Consider the following 17041-nt stretch of genomic DNA (forward strand, 5'->3'; position numbering starts at 1 on the left):
GTTCAGGAAACAAGAGACAGATACCTCAGTGGTGGAAGAAGTAATCAGATATTTTACTCAAGTAGCAATACTCTGTTACAAGTAAAAGTCCTGCGTTAACCAAAAGTGCAAAACTATTAGGATCAAAACATACCTAAAGTAAAAAAAGTAATATGCAGAATGGCCCATTTCAGAATAATTTATATTATTGAATCAAAATGATTGATGCTGGAGTAATAGATAGTGGAGTAGTATATAGTAGCAGAAAATGGAAATACTCAAGTAAAGTAAAATTACCATAAAATTGCACAGTACTTGAGTAAATGTATTTAGTTACTTTCCAGCACTGTCCCACTATTAAACAATAATGTAATCTTCAATCTCATCTAGTGGAGTTGTTACAGGACAGGAAACATCAGTCTGTACACTCTTTGTCTAGAATGACATACAGTATTTGTCTGCTTTGGTTCGACCTTAAACTTTTATTTTAATAGCACTGAGTTAAACATCTATATTTACTTACTAATCCAGCAATAATTAACTACATGAACATGGCAGATATTTGTTTTTGTACTTTAGTTGAATATGTGGCAGGTTACGGTACATCCTGGCTATTTTAAATGTTCGCACCGAACAACACCATGCAGTCCTCAATTCTTAACCCGGCCTAATGTCTTTATCACAATCTCTACTCATAAAATGAAATCAACAACTAGGATGAGCATCATTGACCATATGCTATTTTATTGCACTGAATTCAGTAGCTAAAATAAAAATATGCCTAACATACATACATAGGTGATGGAATTCTCAGATGTGTTGGTTAAAATGCAGCAAAATGAGAAAACAAATATATAAATATATGAATGACTGACACCTCCTCTCTTACACACACCTTTGAATTGAATGCACTCAAAGTAACCTTACACTCAACCCAAGCTGATGCCTCTGACAGGTGGTGTGGGGGTGAGGGGTTGGAGGAGAATAGTAATGAGGGATCGATCGAGCCCATTGGCAGTGACTGGCTAGTGACTGGTAGTATCTCCTTTCCCCCTGGTTCAGTAACCAGGCAGCTAAAGCCACTGGACAGGATCCTCCGATGGTTTGACCTGCTGACCTGCTGACCTGCAACCTGCTCACAGTTCCTCGCCGGCCACAGGTCCACAGAGAGAGAGAGGAATATCATTTAAACACATGAACTTATTAACAAGTACAAGGATTTAAGAGTCTGGTTTAAAAAAAGCAGTCAGTGATACATTTCTTGTTGATTCAGCATAGCATCACAAAGCAGCAATTGTTCAACAACATATGTCAAATCTTACAATCAAATAATGTAAAATGAAAGAGGTAAATATGCAGCAATATTACCCATCAGGGGTTCTTATTAACCACGTGTCCAAGTAACTGCTTTTAGCCCTTTGACTGGTGCAAGTACCATTCAGATCAGTCTTAGTGCATTGCTGGTTTCAGGATGTTTGATTATCCACAATTGCATTTATTCCATTGAATTCCCTTGTTTTAATCTGTTCTAACTAAAAACAGAATCTCATGTATCGACTCAAGTGCTTTGATTCACAGTACCTTTGTATACCCATAAAAAAACACAGATTATTGCATACTATGCTGATGGCACACAGACAAATGTTCTGTACCTAAATTATTGTCGGACTGAAATGAGTTGAAACCAGTGGTGCCCCTCGCCACACGCTGGAGCAGTTGTGGAGAGACAGAAACGGAAATGTGTGTTGTCTCTGTTACACTTTCCAGTACTCAGAAAACCATCATCACCCTTGAGTTCAACACATTTTAAAATTAATCCTGCTTCTCCCACTCAGACGGACAAACATTACATTCATTACTTCAGTTTTTTTGAGTGTGATTGGATTTGTGTGACCCATTTGGGTGTGCAATATTGCTGAAACTCTATCTTGGAAGACGTGCCATCATCAAACCATTACGTTAGGTGATCTCTGAAACAAGCAAAGTGCACAGTCTGTCTTTCCTACAATCTCTTAGAAACCTTGCATACAAACGACACTCGGTGGAGGGAAAGGACATAAAAAGGGACAATCATTTTTGGTCTCAATCATAACTGGATACAGTTGTGGACAAATTTCCAACTGAACGGGTGTAGCTAAAAGGTTACACAAAATTGCCTGGGCAATGGGGTTTAAACATAATACTTATAACAAATCACAGTGTGATTATAATACAATACATAGAACAATTGATATTTTTATGAGGTGCTATATATACCCATCAATAGGTTTTGGATTCATTACTATATTCAAAGATGCAATATCCTGTAGAAAAATATCCATCATTGTCCATAATTATCCCCGATCCATTCAGTCTGATTAAAAATGAAACCACCAATCTCCAATCTGTTTAGCATTTCACACCCTCCAACTTTTAAAATTGACAAATTATTGGTTAAAACAATGCCAAGAAAGAGGTGAGCTCCTGTTTGTTCAGGCATTAAAGGAGGGTGTGTCTGAACCTCACAAGTTGGATGGAAGTTTGGACTGTTTTTCTTCAGTCTCTAACATCTTAGCAGGGGATCTAGCGAGGGAAGAGTGAAAACCAACGGACTGGTTCTGAGGTTCGGGCCCAGAATGTGTCCGACTGACAGGAGCAACTTGACTCGGGATCAGGCTGTAGGGTTTACTGACAGCCATGGGTGAGGAGAAGGGAATCGATGACCCTGCTACCCCCTCTGAAGAGCCGCTCATGGCCAAAGGCCGTTCCTGGTGTATAGAGCTGTGAGAGCCTGAGATAGTCTTTATTTCCTGGGTAAAGAGATCCACCGAGGACTCAGCCGTCTCTTTGGGTGTCCATGCCACCCTGGCAGGGCATGAGGTCTGAGGGGTTAGAGGGCTGCGAGAGCCCATAGCACTGGAGAGCTCACTGTTGTAAACTGTCCTTCCCCTCACAGGGCTCTGTATGCTGGGACTGTGGAGTGGAGGCGTGTAGCAGGGCGAGGCTTCAGCAGAGCCATACTGGGCCAGGGAGGCAAGGGCCGAGTGCTCGGGGAGAACCTGGGGGAGGAAAACAGATTGGAGACCTACAAGGCTTTGCTGAGCCAGGGACGCTGCGGCCCCAGCTCCGACTGCAAACCCTGGTTGAATAAATCCAGTGGAGGACTGAGTGCTGGTGATGAAGGGAAAATGTGGGAGGTTCATACCACTGGATATTCTGCCTGCTCTGTCATGATTGTACCCCATCTGCTGCGCGGCGTGAGAGGTCTGCTGCAGCTGGCTTAGTAAGGGGCCAACTGAGCTGGAGATGAGAGGATTTATGGTGGAGGCAGAGGGTGCTGGGAATCTTCCTGCTAGCCTCACTGGCGCCCCCTGCTGGAGTAAACCTATCGGGTGTGGTGGGGTGGTCATAGCACCGTGGAAGGGCTGAGGGTGGAGCTGAGCAGAGCAGGTGTAGGAGACAGTGGTCTGGTTGATGGGGAAGACTGAGGCGATGCCAGAGTGGGGAGGATGGTGCGGGAGCTGGTGTGAGGGCAGAGGGGCCAGCGGCTGCAGGCTGCTGGTGAAGATGGGCTGGGATGTCAGTGTGGCTGACACAGACCCACTGGCGAGATGCTGTGCCCTGAGGGATGCCAATGTGGGAGTCTCAATCCCAGATCTGAATTGGCTGGAATTGGCAGGAGAACCGGGCCCTGAACCACAGCTACTGGATGCGTTTGCTCCAACATGGACCCTCTTTGGATGGCTGGTGGGGTCCTTCAGGGGGCCTGGTGCCAGAGGATGGTGGAAGAGGATGGAAGGAAGCTTGGAGTGGTGGGCTAAGGCCAGAGCCAGCGGGGTGGTGGCAGCAGCAGCCTGGAGTGGGGCCTGAACCAGCGGGGCCCAGATGACCGGGGTGGGTGATGGGGGCGCAGGGGGAAGGTGTAGGCTCTTTGGGCTGGTCTGGATCAGCTGCGTGCATTGGGCCATGTCACGGTCGTGTTGCACTATTCTTTGGATGATCTCGCTCTCTTGAAAGTTTAGTATGCCAGAACTTTGGTGATGCTGGACTTTATTCTGAAGAACAGAGTTCCTCTTCCCTGTTAAGAAAATACAAATAAGGTCACACTATTTTTCATTTTCTACTTTTTCATTAATGAATGCATACTAAACACTAATCAGTAATCTTATATTCAATTTGGTTATTATATCTTGGTTTTGTTTGAGGTTTCAATTGTTTGGTAATTGCATTCATACTTGATTCCTGTCTGAAGAAGATCCCAAATGCAAAGATTATGTGAGAATAATGATGACATGATTTACTTTATTAATTACATTTACTCCATTGTTTAATGTGAATGTTCTGATTAGTAAAATTCTTTTGTAATATTAAATTTTTGTGTATTGAAAATAAATCATAAATTCAAATAATTCAATTCATCCTTAACTGCTAAAAACAAATTGTTGGATCCTGCCTTTAAATGTGCACCCACATCACATCAGAAGATGCCACCATCACTGTAGTTTTTTCAGTTTCTAAGTGTACAGCCAATAACATATAGTAAAATATAATTGCTATAATTGAACCTAGACCAGCATTAAATGCAATATATGAAGATGGAGCTAGCAAAGTGAAATATCAACACTTAAATAATAAATAATATTTACTGTAAAACATCAAATTGGCTCCTATATACTATATACATATATACTGTGTATGTATTTATCTCTTGGTAAAGGACTCACCGATGCGGTCCAGGCGGTCGAGAGCCACGGTCTCAAAGGCCCTCCTCATCATGGGATACTCCTCCAGCACCTCGTTGAAGTTGTCCACCGACAGAGAGTACAGCCGACAGTAGTTATCGGCTCGCACGCTGGCTGTCCTCCTGCCTCGGGTTAGCAGGCAGATCTCTGCAGAGAGGGAGGGGAAAACAAGTTTTATTATTTGTACCATTTCTTTACCATTGCAAATTGTACCATTCCTCACGTCCTGCTGAGTGCAAGTCAGAGATTAACATCAAGGTTTTTTTTGAATGGGTAATTAATATGAAGTGGTATATGATGATTTTCCACTTTTCTCATAGTTGTGTGATACATTACAACCACATTTATATCGTTTTAGATGGAGAAAAATATCAGTGTGAGATGGTAAAACATGAAAAGACCAGTGCCTCTGAACCCCACAGATGGAGCACTTAATGCAATTTCTGCAGCTTACAGTTTGTCCTGACCTCATCTGTCATGCCAGATCAAAAAAATAAAATAATGCGCCATTAAAAAAAAAGCAGACATATTTTTCAGGACAGCCATATTGAGGACACACACACACACACACACACACACACACACACACACACACACACACACACACACACACACACACACACACACACACACTCTCTCTCTCTCTCTCTCTCTCTCTCTTTTAAATACATTTTCTGTCCTCATGTACCATTTTCACTTCTGTGCTGAGTAGCTTTAAGCCAAAATATATAATGTTTTGTGATTATCATTATCATTATCATTATAATGCTGGAGTAAACGTTAAAGATTAAAATGTGGTTAGAAATAATTGCTTGGATTGTCAGATCACATTTCCTGGTTGATATTTGATGATGACATTTCACTTTCCTGCCGGATACGACAACAAGATGGCGTATCAGGGGCGACAACAAATTTCAGCTTTAAATATGCCGTTAACAAAAGGGGAAAACCCCACAGATGGAATCAAAGACCCCAAAGCTTTGCTCCTCTTAGTCCTGAGCCCTTTTAAGGAGATGATGTGGACAATTTTCCCCAACTATAATAGCGAGGGAAGTTAATCTGCTGAGTGCCGGAGTAAAAATAAATCAAAACAAATCATAACATCAGCACTCCTTTACATACATTCAAACTGACTCAGTGCCAGCTACAGAATATATTAGCATGCAGACCACACAGCAGGTTGAGTGCAGACATTACCTCCAAAATAAGAGCCATCAGACAGCTTGGTGTCTTGGCTGCTCTTGGTGATGACACTGACGACGCCGTGCTGGATGAAGTACATCTTCTTGCCGATGGTTCCCTCTCTGATAATGTAGTCGCTTGGCTGGAAGACCTCAAAGCGCAGTTTGGTCAGCATGGAGGTGACAAAGTTCGGATCAGCGTTGGCAAACAGAGGCATTGAGGCCACCAGTTTGCGACAGTTAAAGTTGATGATCTCCTGCAGAAGACACAAAATAAGTGTTTTAGATTTTAAGGTGAGGCCTTCACAACACACATGTCAGTGTTACGTGTTTACATTTCAATCATAAAAGCAAGGCAGTTAACGGCTTAGTGCTCCGTTAATGAGATTCTCTGTTCTCATGAAGTCTCCAACCATTACTAATCAGATTACATGACTATTAACATTATCGTGCAAAGTAAGGGAGGCATATTAATTGTATAAATAGGTAAACCATTTAGAACAAGCATGATGACTTCATTGATTCACATATTTGCAGCTGAGAAAACTGGATACAAAACGTAAAACGTATCCCTCTATTTAGCATATATACACATTATATAAACATTGAATACATGGTTTAAAACAATAATGTAGTTGTAAAAGATAAAAGGACATTTCAAAGTGTTTATTAATGTACAGTATATTTTAACAATCCTATGAGTACTAGTATTTTATACTATTACAACTGTGTTTTACCATATTGTCTGTTTGTACAGCAGCTCCACTTATGGGTACCCACAGGAGGAGTTAGTTGTTGAGAAATGCATAAATAAACACTTAGATCTTCTCTACATCTACATTATATTGTCTTATATAACATTTATTTATGTTTATATATTGCTTATAAATTATAAATAGGAAGCGTTAAAGTAAAGTGATAGTGAATCTTATCTTGTTTTGTGATAGACGGTGAAGCCAACATATGATGACTCAGCAGAATTATCATCAAGACAAAACAACAAGGTAGATGAGTTCTGACCTCTCGCAGTGGCTCATTCAGCTCCTCCAAAATGCTTTCCTCGTCAAACATCTTGCCCTGATAGCGGTGTTCGTAGTATTCGTGGATCCTCTGGCGCATGTCGGCAGGAAGCTTGTGGAAGGACATGTACTGTTCCACCTGCTTATACTGTAACAACAACACAAGTCCAATTATTACAATTAAAAAAGTATTATTATAATGTTTTAAAGTATTTAAGTGAAACACTGCCACAGAAATACAGGGAACTGTAATGTAACTCGAGAGAAAATGCAAAGTCATGTCAAAAAAAATATATTAAAGTGATTGATGTGTTGGCTCAGAGGTGGACTATAATGTGTCTCATTATGTTAACAGTCAACTGGCAGGCCATCTGTGAAACCTGCCCACAGAGCAATGTTGTGCCTCTGTCCCATCTGACAAATACGGTTGCGCTCTGCAGGCTGCAGCTAATAACATTAACTACTGTGTCCTTCAGCTGTGTACTCTACCAGCAAAGCACCATGAGCGGTCCGTGTACCCAATCTATGTCAGTTAGGTCATTAGTCGCTGTTTTGCTTTTATTAACTAGCTCCTTACTCTCTCTAGTGTCTCTTCGTTTCTGTGTTGAAAATCCACAACGACAGCTCAACAATCTTTCACTGATTTCTCTTCTACAGTATGTTGCTCTGTCCCTTCACATATATTTATAGTCTCCCTCTGTGGGGCATTTTCTCACTTAAATGCCCACCGATTTATGACAGGGGGGCAAAGTATTCACACAAATACTTTGTCACAACGTCACGCATCATCCTCACCATTCAAACTGCATTTCAATCAGCCGTGGAATAACTATACAGATCCTTTATGCAAGTAAAAGCAGCAAAACACAATGGAAAAATAATAATAGCTAAAATTACTTACAAGTAAAAATCCTGCATTCAAAATCGTACTCAAGTAAAAGTACAAAGGGTACTATCAGCTTATTATACTTACATTATTAAAAGTAAAAGTACACATTATTTAGAAAAATGGCCCCAGTGACTGATATATTAGTATTTATCATATTATTAGATTATTAATAATAATGCATTAATGTGTAATGATCATTTTTCTGATGCAGTTTGTCAAAATGGAGCAAATGTGAACTAATTTATACTAATCTATAACAATAAACTGATCCTTTGTTCTGTAAATGTAGTGGAGTAGAAGTATAAAGTAGGATACAATGGAAATACTCCAGTGAAGTACAAGTACATCAAAATACTTAATAAATAATAAAACTAGTTAATAAATATAGCACAGTATTTGTATAAATGTACTTCATCACTGATTTCAACTCTATTAGAAAGAAGAGAAAGTGACAAATATCAGCCATGCAGAGAACAAACACCCACCTTTTCCTGGTACTGCCTCCTGGAGGAGTCCAGAGACTGAATGAGTGCAGTCGCATGCCCCACAAACATGGCGAAGCAGGTAGCGCCCACAATCATGCTGAGGATGGTGAGCCACACGTCAGCCATGCCGATAGGGGGGTACAGGCCGTACCCGATGCACAGCATGTGACTCATGGCCTTGAACAGGGCGTAGGAATATTGCTGACCCCAAGTGTCATTCTGGAAGAGAAGAAGAGGAGGAAAGAGAAAGTTTATCACCACAACATTAATGCTGCAGCACAACTTCGTGAGCCTATTCACAGTTTAAAATTTATTTTCCCTACTGAGGGGCTCAGACCGTCAGAAAACATCACCTTATAACATGCATGCTGACTAATCCACTGGCATTACTGTCATAGTTTATTCTTTGGTATAAGTCTATTTCAGTTACCAGTATACCTATTATTATATTCTCTACTTAGAGCAATAATTAATAAAGCGTATCTGTTGGATTCATTACTTATTATAAAAAATAGTTGCCATTCATTTGCTGTTGATCGACTAATCAATTAATTGAATCGTTGCAGCTCTAAATATGATTATTGTGTTTTGAAGCCCCTAAAAACTGAGTTTCAAAACTTAAGTTCTCTATAATATTAAATACCCATCACTAAATATGCAAGTTTTGAAAACACACCTTTAAATATTATTTATTGAGAGTTTCACATTCAAAAACTCAGCTATTCTGCTTCAACAGGACTGTGAGGGTGTGATTTGATCTGATCTCCTGATTGGTGCATTGAAGTATTTGACATCATCTTTTTCCAGCTGAGACACACCTACTTCATACCAGTGAAAAGAGCACATAAAAAACAAAAAATAGAAAGAATCTCTTATTTGAAACAATCAAAACTGTTCTAACTTTGGCAGAAAAGTTTGTGTTCGTGGAGGACCACATCACTCATAGTAAGACTACTTAGACCACTTACCACCATCTTGTTTCTAGTGACCCAGCAGTCAGGAGGGAAGTCCTGCAGCATGGGAACCAGGAACTGCAGACAGCCATCCCAGTGACACAGCAGCAGCATCATACCAATCAGGTTCATGATGCGCACCATGGCGCTGGCCAGGTCATAGGTCATATGGAAAACCTGTGACAGATTATCAGCATTAATGAAACAGAAACAACGAAACACATCTCTCTGTACATGAATCTATGAAATGTCAATTCTCTCTCATGCAATCAGAGGATTTGAAATATACAATAGTTGCTTTGTGAGCCGATCGAAACAGGGGTCCTTTACCAGATCACACACTGTTCTTAATCTTCTATAGACCAACAGAGGCTATTTCAGTATTGCATAACCATCTGCAAGCAACATTAATGGCTCATGGGTAGTGCAGCCTCAATTGGAATTATAAAATAAGATAATGCGGGAAAATATCTGTTATTAGGTGGTTGTGTATGTGTGTGTGTGTGTGTGTGAGAGAGCTTTAGAAGGGAACTAACAAAGGAACTCTACCCTTAACAATATGTACATTTGTTTTTGCAATACGCAGTACAAGTTAGGAGAAATCTGCTGATGCAAGGGAAATACAAAATCATTTAATACAGCACTACAGTCAGAGGAACATTTGAGAGTAGGGCTGCAACTAATGATTACTTTCATACTGTCTTAATCTGTTTGTTGAAATGTCAGAAAACTCTGAGAAATGCCCATCACTTATTCTCAGAGCATGGTGGTGTCTTTGAGTTACTTGTTCTGTACAACCAGCAGTTTAATACTCAAAGAAATTAAATTTACTATTGTAAAATAGTTGCATTTAAAATGATGGAGTCTGGCATTTTTTTTTTCAAAAAAAGGGACTAAAATGATTATCTAAATTGCTGCTGATTCATTTTCATTCATTCATTCAGAGTTGCATCTCTATTAGCTAATGTGAAGTCTTAAATGAAGATCCAAAGAGCCTGTCCCTCCTGGATCTACCTCTTCCCACTGGTGGATGTAGCGAATGAGTCTGGAAAGGCGCAGCAGCCGTAGCAGACTGAGGATCTTGGTGAACCGGACGATCCTCAGGGCTCGGGCTGTCTTGTAAAAGTCTGAGTCGATGCGTGTCTCCACGATGAGAAAGATGTAGTCCACAGGTATGGAGGAGATGAAATCCACCACAAACCAGCTCTTCAGGTACTTGATCTTAATCTGATGCGGGTCTAGGATGATCTCCGTGTTGTCCTCCTTGACGATACCTGTGCGGAAATTGAGGACCAGGTCCATGAGGAAGAAGGTGTCTGAGACCACATTGAAGACGATCCAGGGCGGCGTGTGCTCGTCCTTGAAGAAGGTGATGCCCACAGGGATGATGATGAGGTTTCCCACCATCAGCAGCAGCATGGTTAGATCCCAGTAGAACCTGAAATGCACGGCCACAAACATAACTCATGTTGTAGATAACAGCAGGCCAAAGTCATTAAGGTCTCATCAGAAACGTCTCATCAGAAACGTCACTGTACCTTTGACAGAATAACTGAGTTGAATGTTAATGTGAGGATAAATAAGTGAGTTTTCTGTGTGTTTTTTGGTATTTGTATGTCTTTATTAGAGATTAGAGCAAAACTGCTTTTGCATTTGGTGGTTCCAACTTCTCAAATATGAGGATTTAATGCTTTTCTTTGTCTTATATGATAGTAAATTGAACATCTGTGGTCTAAAACATTGGCCTCTGGGAAATTATAATGGCCATTCTTCACAATTTGTGTACATTTTCCAGACAAAACAATCAATCAAGATAATAATCAGCAGATTAATCAATAATGAAAATAATTGCAGCCACTCATAAAAGTACTGATTATCAGTAGTTTGAACTTGTTAGTCTGTTTCCTCAAAGTAAAACGGTAGAAAGAATTTGAGAGACACAGCAACAGATTATGAATAGACACCAATTTTATCAGTGGTTTCTTTTCAGTTCACACAGGAGACTTTTGAAGTCAGTGTGTGTGTGTGTGTGTGTGTGTGTGTGTGTGTGTGTGTCTATGTGCATACTGAATATATATTGCATATTCAAAGACATTCTGGACGTGGAGGAGCTTCAAATAGAAATGAATCTGTGCGAGTTGCAGTCTCACACTGTAACTCAAAATTCAGTATATTTGTGTTAAAATGGGCAGAAACAATGCAAAAAACAGCGAACACAAAGAAATATAGAAATGAGTTAATTCAAGAAAACAATTTAATTCAATTCAATACTGGGCATCTGGCCACAAGGAGTGGAATACTGAATTCAGAAATACTGAATTCAGAATTCCATGAAAAGGGGGGCTGCGTGTAGTTGTTGTTTACAGTGTGTTTATAATAAAGTCACCAAATTGCATTTCAAAGTATTGTAAAATATTTTTATTAAAATGTATAGCTTCATTAACAAATCTAATCAAATTATAGCCAACAGTTAAATATAAAGTGGACGAAGATGGATGGATGGATAGTGGTTATCTGACACCACATAGCTGTTTTATTCACTCTGTTTACTAACCTGACATTTAATATTGTCTTATGTCTTTATTCCCCTGATTTTGCAGACTGCTTTAAAATGACAGTAGCTGATGTATAACAGAGGACAATATCAGCTACTTTATAATTCACAGGAAACATACAGCAATATACAGCTCGGCCACACAACGGGCCAGCCAAGATATGGAGTGCGTTTGTTTACCAAATACCATCTTGAGTGTGGAGATGCAACGCATGCACACATGTGATTGCATGTCTGATCCATTTCAGAGACCTAATTAACCACTGATCGATCCAACAAGAACCTGACATACCTGCAGGGCCAGCACAAACTGCTTGTAGGGGTGGGTGTTGGGGGGGCAGACCTGCAAGGGCGCATGCATTATACCACTTAAGGGTACTTAAGTGGCATGTGAGGCAGCATATCCACAGTGTATAAGCCAAGTGCTTGTTGTAATGAATGCAAAAGTCTTGTCAACAGGTACAATTCAAAACCTCCATGATTGACTGAGAGTATAGAGTAATGTAGTAATAAAGAGTATTTGATTAAATGTAGTGATGGTGATGATGATGATGATGATGATGATGATGTTGCAAACAAAATCCATAGAAAAACAGCTAAGAGGCACATGCAACTAAACTGTGTTCCTGTGACATTTTCTGGACTCAGGAATGAGGCGATCAACAGTAGAGTTCAGATTTTACACACAGTAAATATTCAAAGGAAAACATCACAAAAAGGGAACCAGTGTGGACAGGGTGGCCATTTGTTCTAATCAGCTTTCTGTTGTTCTCTGCCAAACAAAGCATTTGCATTCCTCTCTTCATCTGCCTGTTCATCGCTGTGGTGACACACTGGTCCTAATTGCACTTCCCCTCTCTAGCTAAATCCACTGTTATCTCCTGGGAATCCATGTCATCTCCAGAAGTCAGCTCCCACCAGCCAGATGTTGAGTAGTTAGCATTACTGCTTTGCACACGTCACCGTACTGCAGAACACTGGAACAGCTGGACCAACAAAAAAAAACAGTCTGCGGGGGACAGTGCATTACTGCCCCTGCAGAACATCCTGTTTGCTCATCAGCTGACTGTGCACGCAGCATTCTGGACACAAAGATCAGACAACTTGCTTGTGTAATCTGGTGTTACCATCAAAATAAAGCTGACAGTTGTGGGGTCTCTGGACCTCTACTGGTCCAGAAAGGAATCTTGCACTATTTGGGTCAGAGTGCAACTACGTTAAAGAGCATGAAAGCACAAGAGAGTGGAGTTACAAGCAAAGTGAACACAAAAAGGCTTAAAATGGTGAAAGAAGCTTAGATCAATCAGGACAGCTGAAAAAGGGATCACATTTGTACTAGAGATACTTATCTCTTGCTGCCAGGGCGCAGCCGAAGCACAACAGCCTGCATGCAGCTCAGTGGCTTAACACACACCTGTAATGTGGCTCAGGCCCACCAGCAATCATATTAACCATATTTACGCAGCGTGCCAGTTCAGTATGTCCGCTGCTGTATCCACGCCGGACAGCTTTAATAAAAGACAGCAGTTACTTATGCTCTAAACAACACAGCGACTGTGTTTATAAAAGATACAAGGAGAGTGTACATTTGTTACACTGTGCTGAGTTAATGCACAGTGGTCAAGGAAACACACGGTATGTCAGCACACAACTGTTAAAGATATCAGGAAGTGAAGTTGAGTGTTTGCAGTATCGGATTCAACAGTGTCATATAAGACAAAAAGACAAAAATAATCTTTAAGGTTTACACCTGTAACTTAAAGTTGCTTCTATAGGATAAAGTTACTACCTTAAGAGGCCCAAAACCCTGCTCCTGCTCAAAGTGTGACCTAAATTGAGCATGAAGTAATGACACCTCATACCTCATACACAGAGTTAACAGCTGGGCATCCTGATTCCTCACATCATCATTTTCATTTCAATCTCTCTGTTTCTCTCTGTGTGTGTGCAGTGTTTTGTGGTGTGTCCCCTCCCTGTCCACACCATCTCTGCTCCATTAGACTAATTGTACTGTAATAATCTCCACTGATGTGTGCTTCTAATATCTCGAATGGTCATGTTACCCTATTTTGATTACCCCATTTCCAAGCCCCTGCTGCACTCTCTGTAATCCATTGCCCTCGCTAAATGATAAAAAAAAGTGTAATTCAGATGAGTGGAGAAAAAAACTGCAGTGACACACATCGGCATACAACTGGCCGGTGCAAATATAATGACAGTGAGCCTCAAGGTTAAATGTCTTAAAAATCCTTTGATGGCAGTGCTAAACAGAATGCTGGTTTGCATGCAGCATGCAATGAAATGTAGAGCATGCATGTTTGCATGGCACAGCATGGCTGGTAAATTGGGGAATTACAGGTTGGATTAGTTTGGTGCACAAACTATCTTAATTTATAGATAGAAAATTATGCAGAGAATTGGCTGGTTAGATTACCATATAACCCATTCTTGTGTGAAGGTATCCATATATGCACACACTCATCTTGGCCAAACAAAAGAGGGATTTATATCCTACATATGATATAATTTGGCTGTCATTGTGCTTCTAAGAGGATTTTGCATTGCAACTTCTTTACAATACATCAAATGTTTTCCCTGTAAGAATGGCCAGTATACAGTTTGAGTGGTTAAGTCTTTAGAAAAGCATCATTTTCAGAAATGAAGACATTTATCTATGAAAGGTGTGTCTGGATTACTGAGGCACATTCAGTTTATGATACATTTATTCTGCATAGGCTCACACTCCTGATTATCATGTTCTTATCATATTATCCCCATGATCAAACAATAAACAGTCTTGGTGTGTAGGGGATTAGTTTGTGTCTATGACATTAGGTTTATCATGTTTAATGGCATTTGTATGTCTTATCAGAAGCAGGCTATTCTATCATCACAGTTTTTCTACATGTGTAGACCAAACAAGCTTAAAATGTTTGACAGGATCACTGATGCACTTTTTTTTTGTAAAGAAAGGTTTTTTGCACACAAATTACCTAAAATCACTGTACGGGTGGATTATCCAGAAGCCAGCGGACTTTACTCGTTCCCTCTCATGCTCCACGGCCCTCTCACTCCCCAACATCCGCAGAGAGAACTTGTTGACTCCTGGTTGGAGCATCGCCCCAAACTGCCGGTGCATGAAGCCGGCTTGGTACAGCCGGTCGTCCTCAGAAATGATTTGCTCGGTACCCTCCAACTTGATAAAACTTGACTGGTCAAACATAGATTCTTGCCCGGCTGCGCCAGTCAGACCACCCGTTGCCCACTGCTGGGCCCCGGGGCTGTGCTCACCGGAGTAACTCTCGCTGACACCAGCCTCGGGGATGAGGCGCCGCTGCTCCGCTGGATCTGACCCGGGAGGATGCCGCCCGGTGATGGAAGAGATGCTGCCCCTAAATAAGCGACAATCTCCGTTCAAGTTGGTCTTCACAGTAACGTCTCTTCCCAAGTCTTCGCTCCTGGCCTCATCAATGCTCCTTGCAGGAGACGGAGAGGACAAATGTTTTAGCCGAATACTTTTCCTCTTTGTGTCCTTGTCGCCGTTGTCTCCCTCGTCAATCACGAAGGGTTTTTGCCCAATGTTTTGCGGCAAGCTGTACAGCCGTTTGCGCATGGAAGACTGGAATTTTTCCATTTTGAAGAAAGAGAAGAGATGCGCTCTAAGGATAGCCTGTGAAAATAGAGGGATGAATCATGAATTACATACACTTGGGGTGCTACTGGAGGCAAAACAGTGACGGCGCATCCGCAGGACAGGTTGTATCTTATTTGAGACTTGGGATGTGCCTCTCTCCCCCGGTTCAAACATTGAGATGCGTCAACAATAGCTACTTGGCCGCTTCAAACCGACGGTCATGTAAAAGCGGTAAACCGTAAATGCGTTTGAATCCAGGTAACCCCACAGCGTGCAGATGAGAGCGCATCAGGATGCAGCATGCTGAGCATCGGACGTGCCGGAGTGGGAGAACGCTGCTGCTGAGCTCCTCAATGACAAAGCATGATCTCCACCTCCTCAAAATATCTGAGCTCTCTGTCAGTCCAAGGTGATGACACGCAGCTGGCACCGGCATTCAAAGAGCGCTGACATCACTGATCCATCAGCATCCCCGCTTTCTAATAACGTGAATAATGATGGAGCTAATATCGGGTTGCCATAGGAGCCAGGATGGCACATGCACTCACCCCGCCCAGTCAGGACAGCTGGGGAGGATGATTCAAGGATGCGATCCAGCCTTGGAGTTGATAGTTCACTAGTTGAGAGAAAGCGACGGGATGTCATAAAGTCCGGTCTTTATGCATCATAAATGTTTGTCGACGGGCCTGTATACGGAAGAAACAATAGAGGCTCCTCTGCCAGCCAATAGTCCTGTCTAGTCTATAGGCTATCTGTTTAGACTGTATAATTTAGGTAGGCTATGCATAATGGCTTAGCCAATGAGTTGTTTTCCGCTTAAGACTGATAACAGCAACTGTCAGAGGACAATACAAGCGCGATGATGATGCTCTAGTCTCAGAATAATGACAATTTTGCATTAAAGGTGTTGAAGTCTTATGTCCACCATCATGTTTTCGGTTAGGCTACACAAAATTAACATTCTTACGGCCTTATGAAAGCTCATAAAACAAAAAAGTAGGCCTACTCATTGGCAGACTGGGTTAGAGATTTAGAATAAGTGTTCCTCGTTGTGGCTCGTTGGTCTAGGGGTATGATTCTCGCTTAGGGTGCGAGAGGTCCCGGGTTCAAATCCCGGACGAGCCCAAAAGTTATTTAGTTTGAATAATGTGCTATATAATAAGTGTTGCGCATAAGAACTGTGTTGACAAATACCCACACGTGTGGTCTAGTGTAATATCTTGGAAAACCAGTGATTTTACATTACATTTTTCATCACATCATTTCAGCTGTAATCTTTTTTTAAAGGTTTTTCATGGGGGAGTTTTTCCTTATCCGAACCGAGGGTCTAAGGTAGAGGGTGTTGTACAAATTATTTGTGATATTGGGGTAAATACATAAAAAAGATGTGACCTGTAATATATGAGCCAACATGGCAAATGAATTTGGTGAAAGGTTGTTGACAGGTAGTTGCATTACTATTGTATGATTCAATGCAAACTTCACTGAAATTATTTAAACCCAACAGCAATTTCATATGGCACAAAGCCATTAGACAGGGAGAAGTGAACATTTTGTTTCCACCAAAATATTTCCTTAATGATACAGTGATAAACTAATATAAATGTTGATAACAAAGGCCAAGAT

At 41.1% G+C, this 17041-nt stretch overlaps 1 protein-coding gene and 1 non-coding gene across 2 annotated transcripts; one reads left to right on the forward strand and one right to left on the reverse strand.

Annotated features, from left to right (window-relative positions):
* Positions 1–1669: 1669 nt before the first annotated feature.
* Positions 1670–15415, reverse strand: LOC116038629 (potassium/sodium hyperpolarization-activated cyclic nucleotide-gated channel 3-like). Its single transcript, XM_031283161.2, has 8 exons — positions 14775–15415; positions 10242–10665; positions 9243–9404; positions 8275–8493; positions 6902–7048; positions 5898–6138; positions 4683–4847; positions 1670–4036 (listed from the first exon to the last, which is right to left on the reverse strand). Exons 1-8 carry the CDS (start codon positions 15413–15415, stop codon positions 2481–2483), a joined length of 3555 nt encoding a protein of 1184 aa, XP_031139021.1. The 3' UTR covers positions 1670–2480.
* A 1053-nt stretch (positions 15416–16468) lies between these two features.
* On the forward strand, positions 16469–16540 carry trnap-agg. Its single transcript has one exon. It is a non-coding gene; the product is annotated as a tRNA-Pro (tRNA).
* The last annotated feature ends 501 nt before the right edge of the window (positions 16541–17041 follow it).

The sequence above is a fragment of the Sander lucioperca genome, chromosome 7 (assembly GCF_008315115.2).
Source record: "Sander lucioperca isolate FBNREF2018 chromosome 7, SLUC_FBN_1.2, whole genome shotgun sequence".
In the NCBI taxonomy this organism is placed as follows: Eukaryota; Metazoa; Chordata; class Actinopteri; order Perciformes; family Percidae; genus Sander; species Sander lucioperca.

Coding starts and splice junctions, on each gene's coding strand:
- LOC116038629 (XM_031283161.2), bottom strand. CDS start 15,415: ATGGAAAAATTCCAGTCTTCCATGCGCAAACGGCTGTACAGCTTGCCG. Junction 9,405..10,241: donor ACATCCACCAGTGGGAAGAG/GTAGATCCAGGA, acceptor AATCTGTCACAG/GTTTTCCATATGACCTATGA. Junction 7,049..8,274: donor GGAGGCAGTACCAGGAAAAG/GTGGGTGTTTGT, acceptor TTGTTGTTACAG/TATAAGCAGGTGGAACAGTA.